Source organism: Podarcis bocagei, assembly GCF_964188305.1.
Source record: "Podarcis bocagei genome assembly, chromosome: 13".
NCBI classification, from domain to species: Eukaryota; Metazoa; Chordata; class Lepidosauria; order Squamata; family Lacertidae; genus Podarcis; species Podarcis bocagei.
This window is the reverse complement of record NC_138138.1, coordinates 6,444,021-6,462,512: the sequence shown is the minus strand read 5'-3', so window position 1 is coordinate 6,462,512 and position 18,492 is coordinate 6,444,021. Positions and strand designations below refer to the sequence as shown.

General features: G+C 42.0%; 1 protein-coding gene and 1 long non-coding RNA gene across 3 annotated transcripts in view; both read left to right on the top strand.

Annotated features, from left to right (window-relative positions):
• RPRD1A (regulation of nuclear pre-mRNA domain containing 1A) overlaps positions 1–8,413 on the top strand; it is a 43,141-nt gene extending 34,728 nt beyond the window's left edge. The window contains exons 7-8 of one of the 2 annotated variants that reach the window (XR_014001292.1): positions 1,098–4,828; positions 6,019–8,413. Coding sequence is in view for 1 of the 2 variants with exons in the window: in XM_081166786.1 (XP_081022912.1) it covers positions 1,098–1,247 (150 nt within the window). In the remaining variant the exon portion in view is untranslated. Of the gene's footprint in view, positions 1–1,097 lie in introns of both variants that reach the window. The other variant, XM_081166786.1, reaches the window with a different exon arrangement.
• A 2,705-nt stretch (positions 8,414–11,118) lies between these two features.
• Positions 11,119–13,706, top strand: LOC308571470. Its single transcript, XR_014001468.1, has 3 exons — positions 11,119–11,526; positions 12,195–12,402; positions 13,525–13,706. It is a non-coding gene; the product is annotated as an uncharacterized lncRNA (long non-coding RNA).
• The last annotated feature ends 4,786 nt before the right edge of the window (positions 13,707–18,492 follow it).

Below are 18,492 nucleotides of genomic sequence, written 5' to 3'. Positions count from 1 at the left end.
CATTCTTACAAATACTGTAATAGGACACAATCTGGTGAAGTACAATAACAACCTTGTAAAGTATACAGTTTTGGGTTTTCCCCTTCCCCGCTTTATTTCCCCTTCTACACGGGTTGTGATTCTCTTTTTCTTTCTCTCTCTTTTATTTACGTCTCATAATGTTTAGTGCGCATATAATTATGTACTTTTTGAACTTTCAATTAAATAAGAAGAGAGGACTGTATTCTACTTAGTCTAGTTGTATTTTTTGTAGCATCTCTTTTTGTTTTTTAGATTAGTCTTTTATATCTTATAGTATTATGAAAAACTTTTAAAAAATTCTTATATTTCACCCCTCTGCAAAAAAGAAATAGACAGCTTCACCTATCCCTACTTCTCAAAGAGTTGATGTGTATTTTAACCCAATTTCTAAGCTTTTACAAAGCATTTTTATATGCAGATCATTTTTTAAAATTATTAAAAGCCACATTGAGGTAACACTCCACCTTTTTACAGTTCCTGTTTGTTGTTAGCTTTCTTGATGAGAAATGTCAGAAAGTGGTATTTTTCTCTCACTTGTGCTATGCAGTTTCACTTGCTTTATTTCTGCATGCCAGGTTGATGCTAAAGACACAAGTACAGGGTCAACAAAGAAACCCATTGCCTCCGTAATGGCTGACTTTTCATATAATGCAGTGGTGGGCAAACTTGGCCCTCCAGCTGTTTTGGGACTACAACTCCCATCATCCCTGACCACTGGTCCTTTTAGCTAGGGATGATGGGAGTTGTAGTCCCAAAACAGCTGGAGGGCCAAGTTTGCCCACCACTGACATAATGCAAGACCAGTCTAGAAAATCACTGTGAGAGCATAAAAATCCACCCTATCCTGAAAAAAACGTTGCTTTTTTTTGGCGTGAGGAAAAGACAGTCTGTACCTGAGGACAGAAGGTGAACAACTAAGAGAAGCCCTGGAAGGTTTGACAGGCAGCCTATGTGAGTCTGCACACTGGCCGTGAAGTAGTTAAGAGGGGGACATTGCGTTTTGAGAACTGTTTGAGAACAAGTAGTGAATGGGATAAGTGTGGAAGGGAGTCTCTAAAGTTCTTCTTGTCTTTCAGGAATACAAGCGCAAATTAGCCAGAGTCTCTCAGGTACGGAAAGAACTCAAGTCACGGATCCAGACCCTTCCTGACCTTTCACGACTCCCCAATGTCACAGGAAGTCAGGTGCATCTTCCATTTGCAGGAGATGTCTATAATGATGATTGACATTCAGATGTTCCCCTGGAATGAGGAATTGGGCAGATGGATTGATATTATTTTTGTATATTTGTTGAGAGTAGCACCTCAGTGTTTTAATTTATAAGAAATGTCAAATGTTGCTTTGTTTACTATGTTACTGAAACTGTGGTGAAGCAGGTACTATCTAAGAGGCAGAATCTCTGTGTTATTATGTTTAAAAGAAAGAGTGATTATTACAATTTAACTTTTGTACTCACTTTGATTAGATCCAGGAGAACATTGTTTCTATTTTGCTTTTTCTTATGTGATCTTTATTGGATATAGGTCTAATAATTTAAACTAATCATATAAGACTCTGCACATAGTAAGTGAAGAAATGCAAAAATAGGTCTTTTGACTCCTGCGATTTGGGTTGAAATGTGACAGTAATTTTTTTTCTTCTCCAAAAAAGTCATTGTCTTAATGTCCTTTTAAAAACTTTTGAATACAAATTATATTAAAAACAGATGTTGAATGACCAAAAATGACCGTAGTTAAGTGAATTAGAATGCTAAATGATTTAGAATTTTAATAGTAATCACTCCTCCTCTCTGAAGGTTGATTTTTTTTTATATAGTCAGCAACCATATGTTTCCATTGTAATCATTTTCTACATAAATCCAAATAGAAAAACCTCATTTTAGAGGACAAACAGGCCAGTGGGTGTAATCCTCATCTGGAAGGAATTGGAATGGTTATATAGGACTGAATCTATACTTTTTTACAATTAACTGTGCTTAGCGGTAAAAAAAAATGTTTAGAAGTTCAATCCTATAGCTGTCTACTCAGAAGTAAATCCCACTGTATTCAGTGGCTTAATCTAGATTAAGTGTGCAAATGATTGCAGCACAAGAACATAATTCTGTAGTGTGCTTTATTCATTACCTGGAGCTCTGAGCATTTTTTCTCTAATGGGGAACTCATCTGATGAAGTCAGCTTGGAAGGTTAATTGCAGAAAAGCTCTAACAAATGGCTCCCAAGCCTGGAGTGTTAACATGGGGAAAGTTTATTCCTGACTACTCAGGGTGAGGAAGTTCACACTGATATATGGCTACTGCCTTTCAGCATATTTACCTATTTGCTTGCACATACAGCTCTCCATTTTGTCTATGGGCAGTGGAGTCTAAAAATGGGGTGGTTCTTACCATCTGGGGCCAGTGTGCACATTTGCTGCAGATGCTAGTCACATAATTGCAGTGCATGGTTTAGGAAATTGGTTGTGGGCATGCCGCCCATCAGCAGGAAAAAGACATCTACTATTTGTTTCATTCTTGTTCAGTGATGCTCTCAAAAATTACTTTAATACATTAAGGATGTTTTCCAGTTAATTTGACCCGCCTTAAAAAGGTAAAGGTAAAGGGACCCCTGACCATTAGGTCCAGTCGTGGCCGACTCTGGGGTTGCGGTGCTCATCTCGCTTTACTGGCCGAGGGAGCCCGGTGTACAGTTTCTGGGTCATGTGGCCAGGAGGACTAAGCTGCTTCTGGCAAACCAGAGCAGTGCACGGAAACGCCATTTACCTTCCCGCTGGAGGGGTACCTATTTATCTACTTGCACTTTGACGTGCTTTCGAACTGCTAGGTGGAAAGGAGCAGGGATCGAGCAACGGGAGCTCACCCCATCGCGGGGATTTGAACCGCCGACCTTCTGATCAGCCAGTCCTAGGCTCTGTGGTTTAACCCACAGCACCACCCGTGTCCCTATTTGACCCGCCTTACACCACCAAATTAGGTCAAAGTTGCAAAACTTAAAGCCCCAAATTGGACATTATGTATATTTGGCAATTTATTTTACACATTTAATGTACTTTTCCACTGTCACTTATTTGTTACCAGCGGTCAGCATGGCTGATCATATTCTAGGCTCATTGGCAATCTGAAAAGGCTACCTCATTTATTCACCCTAGGTGGTGAGTTCATCCCACCCCTCAAAGACATAGATTTTATGTTGCAATGTCAGATACAGAAGTGATTAGCAGGTATGAGCACTCCTTTCTATGACTATATTACAATTTAAATATAGGAAGTGGCCTTAAGTGACACCGCCCTGCTACCTGGCAAACATTTAACTCTTAATCGTCACCTCTAAAATTAGAACAGTGAAGTTATTCACATTTCCACCACTGAAAAAATGTTGAATGCTAGTGGCAGATAAAACAAATTATTTCACAGGAAAAATGCTATTTTGAATATAGCTACTTAAATATGTGAAAATATAATACCTCTTTCTGGGAAACTCAAAACAGTTTAATGCAGCTTGCTGCTGCTGTTTCTGTCTTATTGTAGCAGTTTTGGATTATACTTAAAAAGCATTTCATTGTCAGTTTTGAATGCTAAACTGAGGCGCATCCACTTCTGTTACCTATATCATGTGCTGTTTGCAAAGTTTGATCTAGCAGAGGTAAGCACATCTAAGACCGATTAATTTGAACGGAAAAGGAATTATATGCTTAAATTTCAGGCAGAGAAATTAGTGGGGAATAAAATTGCTCAACTTTTGCATCTTGCTGTAATATTTATGGAAGATAACTGCAAACTATAAGGGGGGAAAACACTTTGCTTGTATTTTGAACAGCTTGTGCCTGATAGTTTGAAGTTTTATTGTATTATCATAGTCCTAAAATACTGACAGACACATGTCAGAATGCAGCAAGATGAAAGGTGGTTGGTAATCTCAGTTTATGTTTCACATTTAAAAAATGAGGGGAAGGAGAGGGATTTCATGGAGTTGAAAATTCTATATGCTGTTAGGACTTTTCATGGTTCAGACACACTGTAATATTTCTGCTTTTTCTAATCCATTCCAGACATCAGGAGGTTATAATATCCAGATTTAACAAAGCATATAATTATAATTTCTTTTTCTCCAAAGGACACAGGAAAATTCCACTCATACCACGCAGAACTGCATAAGTTAAAAATATAAACCTCAATTTGTTTTGCATCTGCTTTTTTGCATGCAATGTTTAGCCACAGATTAGTGTTACGTATATGAGCCTTTGGCTAATACACTCCCACCCCTTAATTGGAATAAGCCAATTTGTGACTAGTAATGATGCCTGCTGGTTTCACTAAACCAGAGCAAACCGCAGTTTTTCTAGAACTTCTGCCTTGTTCTTTTAGAATGGCAATAGTGTCCATCTGAGAGGTGCTGGAGCTGAGATCCTGTGAGCTCCGGTTGAAGAAAAGCCCTGGTAGACAGTAAACCACAGTTCCATGTTTGTACATAACAAAAAAGATACATTTGAAAATGGAAGTGAAAGCTACCAATTTTCCGTTCCCTCCATGAGCATTGCTTTGATGAGGAGGGGAGAGCAATGAGTCTGAGGCTTTTGCACTTAATTCTAACATACAGTGGTACCTCTGGTTACGTACTTAATTCGTTCTGGAGGTCCGTATTTAACCTGAAACTGTTCTTAACCTGAAGCACCACTTTAACTAATGGGGCCTCCTGCTGCCGCCGCGCCGCCGGAGCACAATTTCTGTTCTCATCCTGAATCAAAGTTCTTAACCTGAAGCACTATTTCTGGGTTAGCGGAGTCTGTAGCCTGAAGCGTATGTAACCCGAGGTACCACTGTATAGTTTAGTGTTCTGCCACTGAGCCTTGCTGAAACACTTACTTGTAGAATTCATTTTTCTGCATGTAAATATTTTTGTTGCAAATACGTGCACCCTTCTTTTACCAAAATACAGAAATTAATAAGTTCTTTGGAAAATTTTACTCTACTCTTGGCAGGTAGCTTTCAGGCAAATGTTTACATTTCAGCTTAGTTTTGCCAACTTGAACCTTGTTTTATTAGGAGCCATTGATCCTAGTCACATGCCATGGAAGTACATAAAACACATCTCACTGTGAATAAATATTGTGCTTGTGTATGCTGCTAAATCACTCCTGTTTTACTCCCCACTCTTAGGAGCACCAAAACACTAACCCTGGTTTACTTACTATGACATGTGTACTCAAGACATGTGTGCTCATAGGTTTGTTTCTTCTAAACAAAAAACGACAAGTAAGCCAAGAACAAGCCTTGAGGTCCAGGTTTCAGTAATTTGCTGCCTTGCCAAAATTTGAGTTGTTGAAAACACATCCTCAACATTGAGTAATTAGGCCAAACATTCATTACACTGAGCACACACCCAGAATTAGAAACAAATCATGTTTATATTTGCAACCCCTTACTACAGTGGTACCTCGGGTTACATACACTTCAGGTTACATTCACTTCAGGTTACAGACTCCGCTAACCCAGAAATAGTGCTTCAGGTTAAGAACTTTGCTTCAGGATGAGAACAGAAATCGTGCTCCGGCGGCGTGGCGGCAGCAGGAGGCCCCATTAGCTAAAGTGGTGCTTTAGGGTAAGAACAGTTTCAGATTAAGTACGGACCTCCAGAACGAATTAAGTACTTAACCCGAGGTATCACTGTACTGTGTCCAATATAATTTACTGAAACACAGGAATGACTACTAAAATACTGCAGGTACAAGCATTTCCACTTTTAAAACTTGGTTAATATTTTCATTATACAGTGGTACCTCGGGTTAAGTACTTAATTCATTCTGGAGATACGTACTTAACCTGAAACTGTTCTTATCCTGAAGCACCACTTTAGCTAATGGGGCCTCCAGCTGCTGCCGCACCGCCGGAGCACGATTTCTGTTCTCATCCTGAAGCAAAGTTCTTAACCTGAAGCACTATTTCTGGGTTAGCGGAGTCTGTAAAGTGAAGCATATGTAACCTGAAGTGTATGTAACCTGAGGTACCACTGTATTACAATTTCACACACCTCACTATTTTCCTTTGTGTGTTGTGGGGAACTCATTTATAAATAAGCACTGGCTGAAACAAATTTTTCCACCTATTTGGAAGTCAGTAATTACTGTTACCATGTTGAAAGTTCAGGCTTTCAGCTACTGCATTCCACCTTATTCCATCCACCAGCCCCAGTCCCCTCCTACTGCATTCAACAGCCAGTACAGAGCATGGTAAGTCCTTTCCCCACCCCATTATTTAAGGGATTTTTGAGAGGGAGTGGACCCACTTGTGCCAGGGCCCACTGAATTCTTTCAATTTCATTGCTCTCTCTGGGGAGCACTCTCTTCCACCCCTGGGCACATTTAAGTGACCTGTCCAGACAACAGCACACCATTTATCTACGTTTCTCTGTCTTCCATTAAAAACTTCCCTGAACTAAGCCTTCAGATGGTTTGTAAAAGTCAAATAGTAGTATCTGTTTGACATTTGATGGGAAGGTGTTCCACAGGGTGGGCGCCACTACCAAGAAGGCCCTCTACCTGGGTCCCTGTAGCTTCACATCTCGCAGTGAGGGAACCACCAGAAGGCCTTCGGAAGTGGACCTCAGTGTCCGGGCAGAACAATGGGGGTGGAGACACTCTTTCAGGTATATAGGCCAAGGCCGTTTAGGGTTTTAAAGGTCAGCACCAACACTTTGAATTGTGCTCGGAAACTTATTGGGAGCTAGCGTAGATTCTTTAGGGCTGGTGTTATACGGTCCTGGTGACTGCCATCAGTCACCAGTCTAGCTGCTGTATTCTTGATTAGTTGTAGTTTCCAAGTCACCTTCAAAGGTAGCCCCACATACAGCGCATTGCAGGAGTCCAAGCGGGAGATAACCAGAGCATGTACTACCCTGGTGAGACAATGCACAAGCAGGTAGGGTTTCAGCCTGCGTACCAGATGGAGCTGGTAGACAATCGTTCTGGATGCAGAACTAATCTGTGGACAGCTGTGATGCAGAACTAATCTGTGGACAGCCTCCGTGGACAGCTGTGATTCCAAAATGACCTCCAAGCTGCGCCCCTGGTCCTTTAGGGCAGGCATGGCCAAACTTAGCCCTCCAGCTGTTTTGGGACTACAACTCCCATCATCCCTAGATAACAGGACCAGTGGTCAGGGATGATGGGAATTGTAATCCCAAAACAGCTGGAGGGCCAAGTTTGGCCATGCCTGCTTTAGGGGTACAGTTACCCCATTCAGGACCAGGGAGTCCCCCACACCTTCCTGCCCCGTCTCTCAGAAACAATACTTCTAACTTGATGGAACCATTCCATTCTATTCCCCCTCCCGCCTTTTTGCCAGGGTTTTATTTTATCCTTTCTCAATATTCTGTGTCATGGTTATTACAGGGCTGTTTGCAGGGTCTCTCTCCTCCCCTAAGTTTCTTTTCCTGCAATTCCCACTTGTGTGTATCTCAGGATTACTGTGAGTCTGCTGGAACTTCTCTCTTGTTGCATTGGTGGTAAGCACGTTTCTTCTTAATGTATAGGTGCTTAAATGATGCTTCCTCAGTTTTATATTTGAAAACTTAATATTTGTTCTAATGCATGTAACATGGTTGCATTAGTTTGTGTTTAGGCCTCTTAGTTCCTAAAATTAGGATCACGAGTTACTCCTACAAAGTGGAAATCACTCTTATATTTGGAGCAAACCTGCTTTAAACAAGGACTAAGGCTTTCATCGTTCAGTCACTGATTCCCAATGGAGAAGAAATTACACACATGCCGAAGACCATCTTTTACAGTTGGTGACTGACAAGTGTAATTCATGACACTGGCCCGCTATACCACTCAATTGAGTCGACCCAAATATGTGTAATAGTAATCCGCTACCAATTATCTGAGCTGTTTAAACCATCACAATAAGTCTGTCTTGGCTATCTTACTAGTTGCAAGTCTAGATCTTTGGACGAGTTCTAAAGAGCTGTTTAAACTCATGCAGTGGGTTTGCAGTAGCACAGTTAGTTTGATTTCCCCACTTTGAGTAGCTGATCCCTATGCCGTACGAATAAATCTGCTTCCAAGACTTCCCTCAGTTTCAAAAACAGTTTGCTGTGTGGTGGTGGAAGGGGAGTTAGTGCTTTGCAAGAAAGAAAAGTCTAAAGGTATTTTTGGCTCACCGAACTGGTTTCACAGTTCTTTGAAGCCTAGCCTGTCTTCATTTTTTGTTCATTATGAACATTATAGTGGACGTGTTTATGTGAATATTACGAACTATTAGCACTTTTAACTTGTGTGCAACAATTCAGCTGTTATATGTTAAGCATAATTCATTATTGAACATTGTTGACTGAATTTGTAAATTCCATCTACTAAGAGCACATGTTTTCATATTGAAAATAAAGATTAAACACGCTATTTGTACTGTTTCATTCTGTGCTACAGTCCATGTGATTTCAAGCCCCCCTCAACATACGCTTAAGAGTTTTAAACCCAGACCGTTAATATATTTTGAGAAAACTATTTTGGGTTACTTATTATACTTTTTAAATAAAGTATACGGTGGTTTGACATTTTCAGAATGGGGGGGGGGGGAAATATTATGAAAAGGAGGTGGCTTAAAAAGTTTTGCATCTCAAAGAATGCCATGCCCGCCAACTTGAAGGAAATGAATTTGCCAAACTCCTCCCCTGGAAGATGAGGAGAAGTAGTATCGCCTTGGGGGAGAATGCTATGGCCTGATGGGCAACTTCACCCAATGGGTAGAAGTGGTGACAGGCTATTTAAGCTTGCTCTGCTCCACAATCTTCCTTCTTTATTCAGCACCCACTCTTTTACAGTACAAGCTAGTCACCTGTTTTCCAGAGTCTGAATAGGACTTTGGGGGGAAACCCTAATTGACTGGGGTCTTCTTCTTTTTCACCTACTCCATACTGTTGGGTGATGTTTTTTGGAGTAGTGTTCCTTCAGTTTGGCTAATTGGCATGTGGGCCGAGCAGGTGAGAAGATTTCAGAAATAATGGAACACTTAACTGAAGCAGTGTTGGGTTGTGGCCATACCTTAGTCACTGTTGTCAGGCATGGCCTGTGGGTTCTGGGGGTGGCCTTTGACCCAACAGACACAATGGGGCCATGGTGACCTGACAGACACATGATGTGCCTGTTGGACTCTCATACCCAAGGTCCATGCAGCAGAGAGGATCTTGGGAAACCTTGCTGTGTGTATCCAGAACGCAGCTGTTAACCTGCTCGGGTGATGGGGGTAGAAATTACCTCCATCTATTAATGAATAGATGGATATTAATGAATAAGGGACGCGGGTGGCGCTGTTGGTTAAACCACAGAGCCTAGGACTTGCCGATCAGAAGGTCGGTGGTTCGAATCCCCGCAACGGGGTGAGCTCCCGTTGCTCGGTCCCTGCTCCTGCCAACCTAGCTGTTCAAAAGCATGTCAAAGTGCAAGTAGATAAATAGGTACTGCTCCAGCAGGAAGGTAAACAGCGTTTCTGTGCGCTGCTCTGGTTCGCCAGAAGCGGCTTAGTCATGTTGGCCACATGACACGGAAGCTGTACACCGGCTCCCTCGGCCAGTAAAGCAAGATGAGCGCTGCAACCCCAGAGTCGGCCATGACTAGACCTAATGGTCAGGGGTCCCTTTCCCTTTATTAATGAATACTTGTCCGGACTAAAGTTGATTTGGTTACATTGGTTGAATCCAACTAGTTAATTGTTTTTGCAGATCCTCAAGTTGTTATATTTAAGAAATATAACCTATTTATCCACATTTGGTTGTCCTGACCACCTTCCTGGTGTGCTGGCAAATGCCCTGTTTCCTACATTTAGTCAGGAGAGAGGCACTGAAATAAAAAGCAGAGGAATCCCAGACTCTCCATGGCTTTCACCCAAAGCCAAAAGTTTACAAGTGAGCAATTATGTGAGTATTCAGTTTGCATCTATTTACCCACCAGTGTTTGTTTCCTTTGTTTGATATTTTTCGGGACAGACCATTGATACTGTCCTTTAATTAGACACACTTATGGTACACCAATTCTTTAAAGATAGTCGAAGTGACAAGAAGTGTGTGTGTGTGTGTGTGTGTGTGTGTGTCTAGCTTCAGGGCTAAGCAACCTTTTCAAATGAGTGCAGTTGAAGTTGGCACTTGGAGGTGGAAATCAGTGTTAATACTTCAGATGCGGAAGTTCTGAGATGGAAGATCATACCATACAAGAGGAGCTATGATCATAGATAAATGCTGTGAAATTTATAAGCCATATTAAGTGCTGAAACAATCCAGATAAAAAGCACCTTGCATATTTTAAAGAAAACACATCTCTCTATGCACATACTCTCATGTCTGAAGACTTTCTTGTTCCCAACAGGATTTTGGGAACTGGCTGATCTAACGAAAGGGCTGGGTGTTGTGCTGTTTTTATTGTAATTATTTGTATGGTTTTAATGTAGATAGATATAAAATTCTATCCATGTTCAATTGTCGTTGTCTCGTCCCCGTCCCCCCCAATGTTTTAACTGTTCTTATTTTTAGCTGTAAGCCGTTTTGAGGTCCTGCCAGGGAAAAAGGTGGGGTATAAATAAATCACGTATTATTATTGTTTATTATTGAAATGAAAATAAAAAATTATCCAGTAGCACCTTCTAGACCAGGTATGTCCAAAGTCCGTTTTGGGGGCTTAATCCGGCCCCTGTGGCTGCTTATTTCTTGGGGTAAATTCCGAAAAACAGTTTGGACACCCCTGTTATAAACCAACTAAGTTTGTTCCAGTATGAGCAGAAGTGGGCATGCACACGAAAGCTTATACCAGAACAAACTTAGTTGGTCTGTAAGGTGCTACTGGACAATTTTTTTAAATTATTATTTCAACTGCGTCAGACCAACACGGCTGCCTACCTGAAGCTAATAAATAATAATAATAATAATAATAATAATAATAATAATAATAATAATAATAATAATAATAATAATAATAATGTCATCCCAGTAAGTAGCCTGGCTGCAGCATTCTGGACTTGCTGAAGTTTCCAAACCCTTTTCAAAGGCAGCCCCACACAGAGCACATTGCTATTTGCAAGATTTCAGCTCTGTTCAGTCATATGTGGGTGGCGGTGTTATTTTTAAACTTACAAGAATGACTTTGTCTCTAACCCAATAAAAGCTCACTGCAAATTTGTAACCTTACAGCAATTTACTAAAAAAAAAAAATGCCGTACCTTTCCCCACATAGACAATTAGTGTGCCGGAAAATCAAATGCACATGTGATGCCACTATGGAAGATACACCTGGAGGAGGCCGGGATTTCATGCATCGTCCCAGGCAACTGTTGCCAAGGAGACAGGAATGTTGTGCAGGGAGGCAGGTAGCAGCTAACCTGTAGGGAGGCAGGGCAGTTGGGCAGGAGAGGGAGAGAGATGAGGTGTCCAACGGGAAGAGAAATAAGTGTTGCTAAGATCCTATGGAGAGTATTCACTGAGAAGAACCTGTGATCAGATGTTGGAATCTGGCATTGGTCCAACTAGGTAGTGTTAGATCCGGGAATTAGGGATGGGGGGTGACTTTAGACGGCACTGTGTCTTCATTCTTATACCTCACCTTTTCCCTTGACAGGGACTCAAGGTGGCCTACAGATAAAAATAACAACAGCTGAAATCACAAGGAAACAATTAAAAAACCATTAAACATTGATTGGATTAAAACTACACACACACACAAACACACACACACACATTTAGTAAAGGTAAAGGGACCGCTGACCATTAGGTCCAGTCGTGGCCAATTCTGGGGTTGCGGCGCTCATCTTGCTTTACACAGCTTCCGGGTCATGTGGCCAGCATGACTAAGCCACTTCTGGCAAACCAGAGCAGTGCATGGAAATGCCGTTTACCTTCCCGCCGGAGCGGTACTTATTTATCTACTTACACTTTGACATGTTTGCAAACTGCTAGGCTGGCAGGAGCAGGGACCAAGCAACGGGAGTTCACCCCGTTGCGGGGATTCGAACCGCCAACCTTCTGATCGGCAAGTCCTAGGCTCTGTGGATTAACCCACAGCTCCACCGCAAAACCATACAAATACAATAAAAACAGCCCATCGCACAGTGAAGCACACAACTAGATTTCTGTTCTCCTTCCTGCTCTCTTCCCCACCACTCTGTTTTCTGTTTCTGTGTCTGTGTTACGTACGTCAGAGCAACAGGCAGCAAAGAATGGTGTGCCAACCGATTAGAAGCAGAGGAAATGCTCTCAAACATGTGCCGCTTCACATTTTAATCTCACTTGAACCTTAGCACCTTCGTGACTACAGGAATAAAATAAGAGCTTGCTTCTTCTGCCCTGATACTAAATGCATCGACCTGTAAACAGAAGAAGAATGAGGAGTATATTTTCAAAGTGAAGGTAACAGCCATGCCGACATGCCAAGCTATTCAGTCAAAACCTCAAACTTGTGACACTTGTGGCACTAAGCGTACACCTTGCCGATCCTCTCCTACAGGTGAACAGAACATTGGTTTCATATGGAGGGTTTGAAGAGCTTGCAGTTCACCTTCATTCCCTTGTGTGCATTTGCTACTATTTAGTCTTTGTGCCTTTAAGCTTAACGATCATAAGTGTTGGGTGAAATATACAAAACAATTCACATTTCACTACATCTGTGTTTTGATATTAGTCTTCTTAAGTGTATTTTATACTTCAGCAAAGTAGCTGTAAACATCATGAATGCTGGAGGTGGGGGGATGCCAAGGATCATTTGACGGCACATTTGGGAAGGAGGACGAGATAAAAAATTATTAATAATAATCTGGATGGATGTGAACTGTAGGGAAGATACGGAGAAAAAGAGGGGAAAGTATTGCTTATATACATCTGCCAAGTCCACACACTGAATATATAGCACTTCCTGATTGGTCAAAGCACTTCAGTTTAGTAAATTTGAGGTGGTTTTTTAATTCTTATTTTTAAAAGGCTTGTTGTTTCATTTTTTCCTCAAAATCAGTGGGATTAGGAGTAACTTGAATCCACTGGTTTGAGTCCTACCCTCCAGAGCAGGGGGAAAACAAGCTTGCTCCCTCTTCCATGTGACAGCCCTTCAGATATTTGAAGGTGGCTATCATATCTCCTCATTTGCAGGCTAAACATAACCAACTCCTTCAACCATTCCTCATAAGGCTTGGTTTCCAGACCTTTGATCGTCTTGGTCACCCTCCTCTGCACACATTCCAGGCTGTCAAAATCCTTCTTAAACTCTGGTGCCCAGAACTGGACACGGGATTCCAAGTGTGGTCTGATTAAGGCAAAATAGAGTTGTACTATTACTCCCCTTGGTCTGGACACTAGACTTCTGCTGATGCAGCTTAGAATAGCATTGCATTTTTGGCTTAGATCTGTTTCATCATCTGCCAATGTGGAAATATGTGTGTTATGGGACTTCTTTATGTAGCACGCAACAGCTGTTTATATCTCAGCAATTAACATATTTACTAATCCTTATTTACCTTCCTTGCATGTTCTCTTTCAAAGTTAACGTGTTTCGAGAGGGGTAGCCCTATTTGCAAAAACTGCAAAGAACATTGAGACACCTTAAAGACAAAGGTTAATGAAGTTCATCACAAAGCCATCTATGCCTGCAAACCTAACCATGCCTACTCAGAAGTTACCCTCATTGGATTCAGTAGAACTTGCCTCCTGGTAAGTGGGGTTAGGATTGCAGCAGCTCTCACTAACGACTTCACAGTTCAGTATAACAGACATCCCCAACCTTTGGCCCTCCAGATGTTTAGGACTACAATTCCCATCATCCCATCAATTTCCACTGGTCCTGTTAGCTAGGGATCATGGGAGTTGTAGGCCAAAACATCTGGAGGGCCAAAGGTTGGGGATGCTGCAGTATAACCTTGTCATCCTCTCTCATTTCCCTCACAGAGGAATCAATGAGGGACAGTTTTGAGAATAGCAACAACAACAACAACAATAATAACTGGAAGCCACTCTGAGCTGTTTCCAACATAATAAAAACATCAAAACATTAAAAACTTCAAAATACAGGGCTGCCTTCAGAAAGTTGTGTAGTTGTTTATGTGTTTGACATCTGATGGGAAGGCATTCTACTGGGTGGGCACCACTGCCAAGAAGGCCCTCTGCCTGGGTCCCTGTAGCCTCACATCTCACAATGAGGGAACTGACAGGAGGCGCTCAGAGCTGGACCTGCGTCCAGGCTGGACGATGGAGGTGGAGATGCTCCTTAAGGGTCAAGGTTGTTTAGGGCATTAAAGGTCAGCACCAACACTGAATTGTGCTCAGAAACATACTGGGATCCAAAGTAGGTATTTTAGGACTGGTGTTAGATGGTCCCGGTGGCCACTCCCAGTCTCCAGCCTGGGAGATCATGGCCACTGGTCCCATCACCTCCTGGCAAATAGAAGGGGAAGAAATGGAGGCAGTGAGAGATTTTACTTTCTTGGGCTCCATGATCACTGCAGATGGTGACAGCAGCCACAAAATTAAAAGACGCCTGCTTCTTGGGAGAAAAGCAATGACAAACCTAGACAGTATCTTAAAAAGTAGAGACAACACCTTGCCAACAAAGGTCCGTAGAGTAAAGGCTATGGTTTTCCCAGTAGTGATGTATGGAAGTGAAAGTTGGACCATAAAGAAGGCTGATCGCCGAAGAATTGATGCTTTTGAATTATGGTGCTGGAGGAGACTCTGGAGAGTCCCATGGACTGCAAGAAGATCAAACCTATCCATTCTGAAGGAAATCAGCCCTGAGTGCTCACTGGAAGGACAGATCCTGAAGCTGAGGCTCCAATACTCTGGCCACCTCACGAGAAGAGAAGACTCCTTGGAAAAGACCCTGATGTTGGGAAAGATGGAGGGCACAAGGAGAAGGGGGCGACAGAGGATGAGATGGTGGGACAGTTTTCTCGAAGCTACCAGCATGAGTTTGACCAAACTGTGGGAGGCAGTGGAAGACAGGAGTGCCTGGCGTGCTCTGATCCATGGGGTCACGAAGAGTCGGGCACGACTAAACGACTAAACAACAACAGGCATACTTAGGTTTGCAATCTTGTTGCATATAATATGCCTTTAGCTGCCCCACCCCCAATGTCAGAAATCAGAAGAGCAAAGAGGCACCTAGATACTGTGGCAGTCCCTCTCTCAGTCAAAGGCAAAAACCTTGTGTTATTGACTTCCCTGTGTGTTCTCTTTCAAAGTAAAAAAAAGTAGTCAAAGGCCGATCAATTAGCTATCTCCCCACAGGGTTCTAAACCCCTTTTCATCTTTATAACAGCATCAAAGAAACATGAAAAAAGACATTAATTACGCATAATCTGCAGGCTTAAATTAAAATGCTGTGGACAGATGTGGATGGCGTTCACTTCAAGGAATCCCATCCCTGAACACTGAGTGAACATGCAAACACAGGGTATTTCTGTATCTGTATCTGCTTAGAGCAGAATTCTCCAATATCCCTACTCCAATATTATTCCCCCCAAAAAATTGTTAGGTGTGGGACTGGAGAGGAGTCCGCCAGCCGCAGGAAGTTCAAACTGCAAGTATACCAAATACACCCTTCTCTGTTGTGGCATCACAATTTTTGGAATGATCTTCAAATAGTAGCCTGCTTGGCCTAGTGTTTTCTAGAGGTTGTTTTTAAAAAAATAAAAATAAAATAAAGATTTATTTCACCTGCTGATGGAGGATCTGAAATTTCATGCTGATTGTTTCTGAATTTTATCCAGTAAAGCTGTTTTAAATTATTGTTTTCATATGGCTCTGTGTTGCACATCACTTTGCGTATTCTTGAACAGAAAATGTATAAATAGCTTCAAGGCAAAAATGTCCCCTCCTCTTTGGAAGAACATATTTGATTAGCAGGCTTGTCTTACCATCTGTTTCTGTTGATCATTTTAGGCTTACTGTGGTTAGAAAGCAAACTGTAAATCAAACTGGTATTTTATCATCCAAGGTGGGGAAATAAAAACGAAAGCCAGAAAAATTTGGTCCCTATGTATTTGCTCGTTATTGATTTTAGGCAGGACCAGGAACCAGAAAATAGAAGTGGATGGCTGCTATCAACATCTGTTGCATAGGTACCTTAACTTAAAGGCCAGTAGAGGGCAATAGAGATGTTCCATTTGAGATACATCTTAAGAAATTTGCAGTGATAATATGTTTACCAAAAAGGGGGGGAAATCAGGATGAAAAAGAGGAGTAGGGAAGATAGATCCTTACTCCTAAAGTGAACAAGCTGCCTTTGATAGACCACCGAGAGAAGCTAATAACCAGCAGAGAAAGGACCCTTCTCTTCAAAACGTGTACTGTACCTTCATTAGGACATTTGGCAAATGGTACGGAGAATGAAGTCCAAAGGAGGACTGAGAGATGCCAGGATGATTTGGTGGGAATGGAACCGAGGAAAGAGGATTTCAAAGAGCCTTCAGCTGACGGAGGTGAGAAGACAGATGCATTTACTTTGGGGGGAGATCAAAGGCAGCCTGAACGGGGCTGACTGGGACTTACCTGTACGAAGCTGAGAGAGAGGGGTGGAGAATGTCCTCAGAGTGTTGCTTATGACAGAGCGGTCAGCTGTTTAGATGGTCTTCCCTCACTGTCTATGTTAAGAAATGTGCCAGTGCTGTGAATGGTTTGGTGTTACCTGGACTGATACGTACTTGGCACTTCGAAAGGCTGAGGATTTCGTGCCAGTTTTCGCAAGAAGTCACAGGTTACTATGCTTTGAGAGGGCTCCTTTCTTTCAGCCGCAAACTTTGGAATAAATGTATCCCTGGAGTTACTTCTCAGCATTGGAAGCGTAAATCATAGGCGGTTCCTATTAACCCTTTTGTGTGAGGAAGGACTGTCAAATGAAGAAAAGATCCCGGAAGGAAAAGAAGAGCAAGGATTAAGACACAGGAATCAAAGGGCGAAGAGCTAGGGGTCAAGTTGAGAAAGAAACACAACAGCCGCCTGACTCAGTGGTGGAACATCTGCTTTGCGTGCAGAAGAATGCCAGAAAAGATGGGCTTTGGGCAGTTGTCAAGGATCTAACTGGAGAATTGCCTGGGACAAGAAAGGTAATGGGAAGCCAGCTTGAGTTAAGTTCTTAAACTTCATTTATTTCAATTGGAAAATGCAACTGTTTACTGCAGGTTGAGAAACCTGTAGCCCTCCAGATCTTGTGGGACTACAGTGTCCACCCACCTGAACTGGTCAGGGGTTTAAAACAGATTTTTTTAAAGTTAGAAGGGGACCACCTGGGTCATCTAGTCCAACCCCTGCAATGCAGGAATCTTTTGCCCAATGTGGTGCTTGAAGCCATTACCTTGAGATTAAGAGTCTTGTTTGGAGAGGGTCACAGGCCATCCATCCCTGATTTGCTGGATCATAAGTTATTACGCATATGCAACTCCTTGGTCTCTATGGTTCTCCAAAGTGCTGGGAGAGAATCTGACCATGCATACCTAGGGAAACGAGTCTAGGTATGCAGGGGACTAGAGAAGTTTATTGCTTGTCTCCACCCAGAGTTGAGCCCATGCTCAAGGCTGCACTTATATACACAGCTGTGTCTGAGTCGCCATGCATAGGATTGGGCTACAACTCCCATTGAAATCAGTGGAGATTTGCCCAGTTCCTATGTGTGTTTACGTGAAAGTAAATCCCCCTATATTCCCATGCCCTCATTTGCAGGGGGGTGAGCAGAGGGTGGTAGCAAAAGGGATTGTGTGCTCACATTAATGAGGATATGTAGAAGTCATGTAAGGAGCATCACTAAAGAACCATCAGCCTCAAAACTGAGGGTTTATCAAGCTACCTCTCCTGTTCTGCCTGTGTCATTTCTCTAAATAGAGAATTGATATCTCTGAAGTATGTGATTCCTGCCCCCCGCACAGCCTGTTGTTAGGAACTCAGTTGCCCTGCCAACTTCATGAAGGTGACTGGGAACATTTTCATTTTCAGTGCCTGGGGCTTGACTAGGTAACCCACAAATCATTGACTGATTGCAAGAAATTGCAAGTTACTAGTTTCAGTTCAAGCCCTCTATTTTTCCTCTTTTCCTTTTATTAAAAGGCAGTTTGTTCAGCTATCAAAGAGTAAAGAGAAATGAGATAGTTCTGAAGTATATCCCACCCCAACTTCAAGGAAATTCAGATTCACGTACATTTAACCTGTCAACTTGGAACCACCAAAAACAAAATTTACAAACAGCTGACTACCCTGCATAGTAGTCAATGTCCAATTTCATACAAATTTAGAAATAGATCAACAATAATATACATGACGGTGTAAGGAAGGTAGAGTTTAGCTTTTAAGACTGCGCCTTGGCAGCTATTTTTAAAATAAACATTATTTGTATCGATTTTCTGATTAAAGCATGCCAAGAATACAATTAATGCAAGAAAGAAAACAATGGAACTAACACAAAACACAACTTAGGTAGATAACTTGTGGTACAGACATTTAGCTGCAAGAAAACAGAGGGACATG